The following is an 8,696-nucleotide window of genomic DNA, read 5'->3' on the forward strand; positions in this document are numbered from 1 at the left end:
GATTCTAACATCCTAGTTATGAGGCTTAGAATATTATATGTATTTCATACAACCCATTGTCACCCAAACTATTTGAAAGTTGTTTTATTTGCATCACGTTGATCAACACATGCTAGCAAAATTGACATCAATATTTGGATGTGTGAAATTTCTTCCTTTGAAGGATGATGTTTTGTGATGAAATTTCTTGGAAACAACACAATATGCACAATTGAGCTTGATGTTGCCAAAGTGAAACAATTGAAGGAAACTATTGCAAATGCCTCTTGTCAATTCTTCATAAGTGTTTCTTCTATGTTCAAAATCCAAATGTGATGCTTCTTACATATCCTCCTTTGATCTCTTGATTGACGTGTACCCTATATTCATGAAAATCCAAATGTGACGCTTCTTAGATATATTTCTCATTAATGAAAGCATGATAGGTTAGGGTTTCTCACCTAGATTAGTTAGATGTTTCAATCTCTTCTTTCTTTAGAGGCAAACATAAAATCTTGGAGTTAAGGGAAGTGAGCTCTGTATTAGAAAAAAAGAAATCTAGGATGGAGAAAAAAAATGGTATGTACACAACTTTATCTTAAAAAAGCTAGCAGCTAGTCATAGGAAGTTAGGAACTGAAACAAATCAACATGTGAAGTAGACAAAAAAAATATTTCTTCAAGCAAGCAAAAATTAGTTAATAATTTATTTATTCATGGAACTAAGGTTGTCTTAACCTAATCCTAGGGATGAATTATGATGAAGAACATCTCCACCTGCAACATGCACAATGACACAACTCAAGTATGATGAAGTACGTCTCCATTGCAGCAAGCACAATGACACAAATCAAGACAACGACAATGACACGGCTCAAGGCAATGACTAGGAAGTTCTCTAAATTATTCTGTGTTGGATTCATAGAAGATAAGAATAACCATTCTTACCCTATTTTTTGATTATTGTGAGAACGATTTTCTTTATATCATTAAATTTTTTCTATTTCTAAATTGAAATCCATTTAATTGTGAGAATGATTTTCTCTATATCATTATTCTTTTTAATTTCTAATTGAAATCAATTTACTTACCTTAGTTGAAAGCCGTAGGCAAGTCTTATTAGTTGTTTAGTTGAAGAACTTAGGCAAGTTTTGTGGCTATTATTTTGGTTTGGTGGCCAACAACAATTACAACTAAGTAATGCTAGCTACCATAAGCCTTAGACTATGCCTCTCAACTTCTCGCTTGTGTCTAGGATCGCTAGAATTCTCTATGCTATGCACCTCAAATTCTTGCCTGTGTCTATGCTTGCTGGAATTCTTTGTGCTTGCTGCAAAGAATTGCTTCCTCCCTCATCTTCCTTTTGCTGGAATTCTTTGTGCTTGCTACAAGGAATTTCTTCCTCCCTCCTCCTTTTTCTGAGTATATTTGGGGATATCTAAGAATAGGGAAAAGATTAACCAAATGTGGGAAAAGGCTAACCAAATGTTGAGAGATGGAGAAAACACATGTAAGGGACATGTTTGTTCTCTAGACCCTCTCATGTTATTGCTACCAGTTAACAATTCAGTTCCTAGCCCCTCTCATTTCGTTGCTTCTTCTTGGAAATTCATTGAACCAACCTACATGGTATTTACTCAAACATTTAAAATTATCCCAAGTAATGCTAGCATTAAAAGATTATGGAAAAATGACTTGATAGTATGCATTTATAAGCTAAGTTTTTGGTGCAATATGTGCCTCTCCTCCTCTAGAAGAGGCAAAATAAGAACTCTGAATGTTTACTTCACTAACCAAAAACGGTTTCAGTGTTTAATAGGCTCAGCAAAAGGTGAATTACAATATATACAACAAGACTTTAGTTAAATCTTTTTAAGTCCCTACAACTGTCTAATATTCCAACGCATATCGATTACAATAGTCCCTACTACCTATGGCAAGGACTAATAAGGAATTTGGTTTGACATTTAGGTGTTTTTCTACTACTTTACATCGTACATTTGAGAAGAAACCATGTTAATAAATTCAAAGAAAATAAGGAAGTCGATTTGAAATTTATATGTTTAGCATATTTGAAAGAAGACCACGACGACACTGTAAATGAAAAATAAGGACTTTGACTATTAGTGTTGTTTAATAAAAAAATGATGCATGCTACTCAAAATATTAACCACATGAACCATACTCATTAACATATATGACTTTTTGTAATGTAGCTTCAATTTTCACATAATTTTTTTTTTAATCTATTTTCATTAGTCCAAGCTTGGCATGATCATGTGAGTGTTTATTGATTGATTACGATGTACATCTAGGGCCTCTCTTATTGTTATGAGAAATTTCCCATCCATTCACAAAAAATTAATATAAATATATGCATTTCTTTCAGCGGCTCGAAAACAACTTTGTAAAATATCATTATACCAACATCTTGTGATAAGATCTTTTTCCTTGATAAAATGTATTTGTATGATGAGGGCACCTCTTATTATCCACTTTGAAGCCACTTGAACTCAGAACATGTTACAAATAGTAATAATTATGGTTTATCTCCATTGTCAAACCCTCTTTAACATATGTTTAGGAATCCCCCATGCTTGGTCTAAGACCTAAATTATATTTTTGTTAATTAAAATTAAATGAAAAAATATATATTTATAAAATATTTTGATCGTGAAATATGAGATGGGTTTTGGGCATGTGGTATTGAGGAGCCATGATATTAGCTCATGCTATTGTAACAAATCCTATTTACAAGTTAATAATATCCATGGTAAAATGGGGGTGAATATCCATGGTTAAAAATCTTGTTATATTATAAGTATTAAGGAATACCATGGTAAAAGGAGAGTGGCCTGCTGCGCACGTGCCTGAAGCCTGCGACTGAGCCTTGGCCTGGGACCGACTGATCGAGCTGCATCATGGATCCTCCGGATCCGCCTGGTGGGGATCCGGAGCTGCAAAGAGCTTTCTCCAATCTGGTAAAGTCTCTCCCTCCGCAAAGACCTAGACCAACAACAACAAAGTTTGTGAAGAAGCTTGATGTATTACAGGAAGTTCAACTGCCTCCGACCATTCCACGCATGGCAGCCATTTCCTTAGCAGAGAAAGAGTTAATCGGGCAATTTACAGGACTATGGCCATCACCCAGAATAGTGCAAAGATGGGTCGAACGAAACTGGTCGGACAAGATCCAGGGTAAAATATCCATCAGATTCTGTGGCAGGGGATATTTTACCTTTCATTTTGAAACCAAAGAGGATAAAGATCTAATATTCAGAAACGGGCCTTACTTTATGGACTCCAGGGGCCTCTACCTCAATAAATGGACTCCGGATTTTGATCCAGAACTTGATATACCAAATGCGGTTCCAGTCTGGGTCAGACTGCCTCATCTCCCTCTTCACTGCTGGGGGGACGATTCGGTTAAACCAATAGGAAATGCGGTTGGGAAATACATAGACCGCAGTGAACCTAAAGACAACATGCAGGCATGTGCGCGGATTTGTGTTGAAGTTGATCTGGGCCGAGGACTACCGGAAGCAATCAAACTGAAAGTAGATGACTGGTGCCATATACAACAGTTGGGTTACGAGCAGATACCCTTCAAATGCAAGGTATGCCACGAATACGGACACTTTGCAAATAGATGCACTAGAATAGTTAATGTAGAATCTGATGAGCAAGATGGGCAATGGGAAACTGTAAAAAGGAAAAAATCATCTCCTCCCCTCAAATCTATGGATACTGAAGCCCCTGATCCTTCCCATCAGCATTCTTCCCTCTAGCAACCTTCCTCCTCCTCCCAGCAGCCTCCCCTTCATCAACCCTCCTCTCCTCCTCGGATTCCCGATCCTCCTATCCCTCCATCTTCTAATCCCTATGCGATCCTCTCTGAGGAAGATACCGGGCCTGATTTCCCCTCCTCTGATCCTCCTCTCCATCTCTCTCCCCCTCACATCTCTCAGCCCTCCCCTGATACCCCCTCCACTAGGATTACCAGAAGCTCTTCAAAGGATCATGGAGCGCCCAGCGATATCCCAAAAAAACATGGGCCTGGCAGAAAATCGGCCAAACAACAGAGAGAAGAAAATACTCAGAAAGACATTGCCATGGGCTCTCAGACTCCTATAGAATCCTTCATTCTTGGACACTTGGATAAAGAAAATAATAACAAAGGCAAAGAGAGGCGAGCACCTCTCCATGTAACCAGTAAATCATGATGAAAATACTATCTTGGAACAGTAGGGGATTAGGGCACCCCTCCAAGATAGTAGCCCTCAAGGACTTAATCCAAAGTGAAAACCCTGAAATCGTTCTTATCCAAGAAACAAAGCAAGATCAATCAGAAATTAATAGAGTTATAAGTCAGCAAAAGCGTTACAGTGGATGTGCAAGCGAAGCAAGAGGAGCCTCAGGCGGCATTCTAACTATGTGGGATAGTAATAAATGGAACTGTGACTCCACCAGAATACATCAGAACTGGATCCGTGTCAATCTAGAAAGCAAAACAGGTGGCTCAAAGGTAACAATTTACAACATATATGCTCCGAATCAGTACAGAGAGAAAGAAGTGTGTTGGAACACATTGGAAGCAAGTATAGAAGAAGAGCAGGACAACAATCTCATTATAGCAGGAGACTTAAATCTGGTAATGCATGCTAACGAAAAAAGAGGGGGAAATTTCATCCCAGATCCTTTCAGAAATCGACTTGAGAGCATTATGCAGGAGCAAGACCTTGTCGATATCAGGCCCAAAAACCGTAGGTACACCTGGAGTAACAGAAGAATAGGAGCCGGCAATATCATGGAGCGTCTTGACAGATTCCTTATAAGTATAGCATATCTGTCCACCTTCACTACTGGTCAGTCAAATATTCTCAATGTTTCTGCCTCTGATCACTATCCAATAACACTCACTCTTCATAGTCAATGTCAGCTAGGACCTCTTCCTTTCAAATACTGTTCCATTTGGAATCGTTCCCCTGCAGCAAAAGATGTGGTGCGGCAGGCTTGGATCCAACATGTAGAAGGCTCCCCAACTTATATTTGGGAGACAAAATTAAAGAGAGTAAGACAGGCTCTAAAAAATTGGGCAAAGAACAATTACCAAGAGCCCGAGGTGAACAAAAAGAAAATTAAGCAAGATCTAGAGGAAGTGCAGCAAAGCATTGAAGCCTTTGGGCTGTCCCAGCAAGCCAAAGAGCAAGAAACAAGACTATACTCTCAGCTGAGTCAAACTATAAGGGATGAAGAAACAAAATGGAGATTGAAATCAAGGCAGCTCTGGTTGCAGGAGGGAGATAAAAACACTTCTTATTTTCATAAGCAGGCTACAGTTCGAAAGGCCAGAAATACTGTGAGCACAATTAGGGACAATGAAGGGAACAACTACAATACTCAGGATTCTATAAAGGAAGCAGCCACCAAACACTTTAAAAACCTTCTGACTGAGGATAAAGATGAGGAGGATTACTCAAGTATGCTACAACACCTGTCTAAAGGAGTCACACAAGAAATGAACAGCAGTCTCAAGAAAGAAGTAGAAGAAGAAGAAATCCAAAAAGCAATTTGGAGTCTACACCCAGATAAAGCTCCAGGACCTGATGGGTTTCCAATCAGTTTTTATAGAGAGTATTGGCAGATGATCAAAAAAGATCTCTTAAAGATGATACGTTGGGTTTTAAAGAAAGGCAAAATGGGGGGATTTACCAACTCTACCTATCTAGCCTTAATTCCTAAAGAGAATAGACCTTCCACTTTTTCAAGATTTCGGCCAATATCTTTATGCAACTCAGCATACAAAATAATATCAAAAATTCTGTCATCCAGGCTCAAGCCACACCTCTCTTCCCTGATCTCAGAAAATCAAGGGGGCTTTCTCCCCAATAGGCACATTACTGACTCCATCCTTCTTGTGCAAGAGGCCATCCACTCAAGCTTAAGCAGAAAGGAGAAAGGGTTTGTCCTAAAGCTGGATCTTGCCAATGCTTTTGATAGGGTTAGGCATTCCTTTCTGTTTGCTGTCCTTCATAAAATGGGATTTGACCCCTCCTTCATCACAATGATCAAAGCTTGTATATCGGACCCCTGGATCTCCCCTCTGATTAACGGGAGGCCGTGTGCTGCATTCCAATCCTCTCGAGGCCTTAGACAAGGCTGTCCCCTGTCTCCTTACTTGTTTATCCTCATGGCCGAGTCACTCAGTCAAACCCTGGACTTCAACCGGAGAATAGGTCTAATCACTGGCATCAAATTTGAGCAAGGAACAAAGAACATCAACCACTCTCAATTTGCAGATGATACCCTCCTAATAGGAGGAGCGTCCATCACTATAGCAAGGCGCTTTAAGAAGATCTTAGACCAATTCATGGATTACTCAGGAGGGAAGGTCAATCAGTTAAAAAGTTGTATATATGGTTGGAACACATCAAATCATACCATCCATAGCATTGCAAGTATATTTGGAGTCTCCTACAAACTAGTCTGGAACCACTTCTCCTACTTAGGGATGCCAGTAAGTATGGGACCGCTGAAAGCTGATACCTGGAACGAAATCCTTGACAAAATAAAGAGAAAAATCCAACAATGGGGCACCATGTGGCTGAACCCAGCAGGACGACTTGTTCTTCTAAAATCAGGTTTGGCCTCTCTTCCCATATACCGTTTCTCTTTATACCAAGCTCCTGCTGTTTTCCATCAGAAAATGGAAAGAGCCCTCAGGCATTTTCTTTGGCAAGGAGGGAAAACGGAAAAAAGAAAATTCAATCTTGTAAGTTGGAAGAATGTCATTCAGTCTCAGGAAAAAGGAGGATTAGGAATAAGATCACCAAAACTGCTAAATTTAGCTCTTGGAGCTAAAATAATATGGAGAATGATCACAGGGCCCACAACGTGGTGGAAGAAGGTTTTAGAAGCAAAATACTTGAATAGCACAAGGCAACAACTCCTGGAGACTAATATACCCAACAGAGATAGTACAAAAATTTGGCAACTCTGCAAGAAGGCCATATCCTTTATGTCTCAGAATATTTCAAAGGTCCCAGGAGGGGGGAGCAGCATCAATTTCTCCACAGACAGAATTCTAGGGCAGCATCCCATTGGATCAAAAATGGAGGCAATCCCTGCCATAAACTGGCTCAATGGCAAAGGAATATTGTACTTGGCTCAAATATCACAATGGGACAATCACTCTCAAGCATGGATAGGTTGGAAATTCCCGGATTACCCCAGAGAGCTAGACACTAGTCTCACTGCCCTAAAGAATCTCCTACACAGCAAAGCTCCGATCCAAGAAGGTAAGCAAGATGGATATCGTTGGGACCCAACCGGAACTCAATACACGGCTAAAGCTGGTCATCAACTTTTATGTGACAGCAACTTCCCACAGGACATATGGAACCAATGGAAACTTGTATGGAGAGCAGAAGCACCCCCCAAAGTCAAATTTTTCATTTGGCTGCTCCTGAAAGGGAAAACACTAACAACGGAAAATTTAAAGAAAAGAGGCATAATGGGGCCATCCAGATGTCCAAACTGCTGTAGATCAGAGGAAACAATACAGCACCTGTTTATAGATTGTCCGGTGGCTGATGAATGCTGGAGAAAGATGGCCTCAATAGGGGATGCTTCCTGGGAGCCTCAGGAAACTATTGCAGAAACGATTCACAAATGGAGGAAGAACTGTCCATGGAAAGAGAAAAGGAGTAAATTGACGCAAAGGATATGGAATACCATACCTCTAACCCTCTTATGGCGCATCTGGTTGGCAAGAAATGGAAAGGTCTTCCAGGAGAAAGGCTGTAACATCAGAGTTATGTGCCACAAGGCAAAGATGTTAGCGGTGGAGACAGTCACAAACCACACCAAAGGCAAGATCGAGGCAACTAATTACAGCATGGAAGAGAGAAACCTGATCAGTTATGTCCAAGAGAATATTGCTAGCGCTCAGGAAACAAACCAAGGAAGGATACAAACGAAAGAAACAAACAGGGCATGGAAGCTGAGGTTAAAGGAAGAGGAATTTGCGAATTGGTTGAGAAACTGTAACAGGTTCTACTTATTTTTTGATGGTGCTTCTAAATCGAACCCGGGCCAAGCTGGTGCAGGGGGTCTAATTTGCAACGCTAATGGAGAAAGAATACTTCAATTCGAATGGGGGCTGGGAGAGATCTCCAACAACAGGGCAGAGGGATTGGCATTGTATCAGGGCCTCACTCAGCTGTTAAAGTTAGGGATAAGGAAGGCAATGGTGTTTGGGGACTCAGCAATAATTATTAGGCTTATGGCGCAGAGGCAGAGCACGCCGAATATCCTTCTCCAACAGATAAATCATAGGAATCAGACCCTTCACGCTTCAATGGAAGAGGTCATATACTACCACATCCTACGTGGACTGAACAAGGAGGCTGATAAGTATGCCAACAGGGCATGCGAGCGCTCCAAGGGTAGCTTGAGTTGTAACAATAATACCTCTTTCCAACCGTTACCATGAATATTCAATATCTAGTCAACAACAGGTGTACCTCAGATGACAGAATCAATGACAACAGACAAGTAATCAGTGCAGATGACAGAGCAGGTAAGGTAGGCAGGATTTGGATCAGAAATAAGATTGGGAGATCGATTCAGCGCATGGGAATCAAGAGAAGTTCAGGAGAAAATCGTCCTAGCAGACAGATCTCATACGCAGTTCAAGATATGCATTTGACCATTTGG

General features: G+C 40.4%; 1 protein-coding gene across 1 annotated transcript; it reads left to right on the top strand.

Moving 5' to 3' along the window:
- Positions 1-2,899: 2,899 nt before the first annotated feature.
- On the top strand, positions 2,900-8,472 carry LOC149197277 (uncharacterized). The gene is made up of 4 exons (XM_089408629.1): positions 2,900-3,159; positions 3,286-3,595; positions 4,351-6,369; positions 6,682-8,472. Exons 1-4 carry the CDS (start codon positions 2,900-2,902, stop codon positions 8,470-8,472), a joined length of 4,380 nt encoding a protein of 1,459 aa, XP_089264755.1.
- Positions 8,473-8,696: the final 224 nt, after the last annotated feature.

The sequence above is a fragment of the Pinus tabuliformis genome, chromosome 2_2, assembly GCF_031772625.1.
Source record: "Pinus tabuliformis cultivar Carrire ecotype Pingquan chromosome 2_2, CPIR1, whole genome shotgun sequence".
Lineage (NCBI taxonomy): Eukaryota > Viridiplantae > Streptophyta > Pinopsida > Pinales > Pinaceae > Pinus > Pinus tabuliformis.

What these genes read in the sequence shown, in the direction of transcription:
- LOC149197277 (XM_089408629.1), top strand. Translation starts at nt 2,900, where the DNA reads ATGGATCCTCCGGATCCGCCTGGTGGGGATCCGGAGCTGCAAAGAGCT. An exon ending in AGATGGGTCGAACGAAACTG is followed by an intron (nt 3,160 to 3,285) that starts GTCGGACAAGAT and finishes TATGGACTCCAG; the next exon opens with GGGCCTCTACCTCAATAAAT. An exon ending in TGGATTACTCAGGAGGGAAG is followed by an intron (nt 6,370 to 6,681) that starts GTCAATCAGTTA and finishes GTTTTCCATCAG; the next exon opens with AAAATGGAAAGAGCCCTCAG.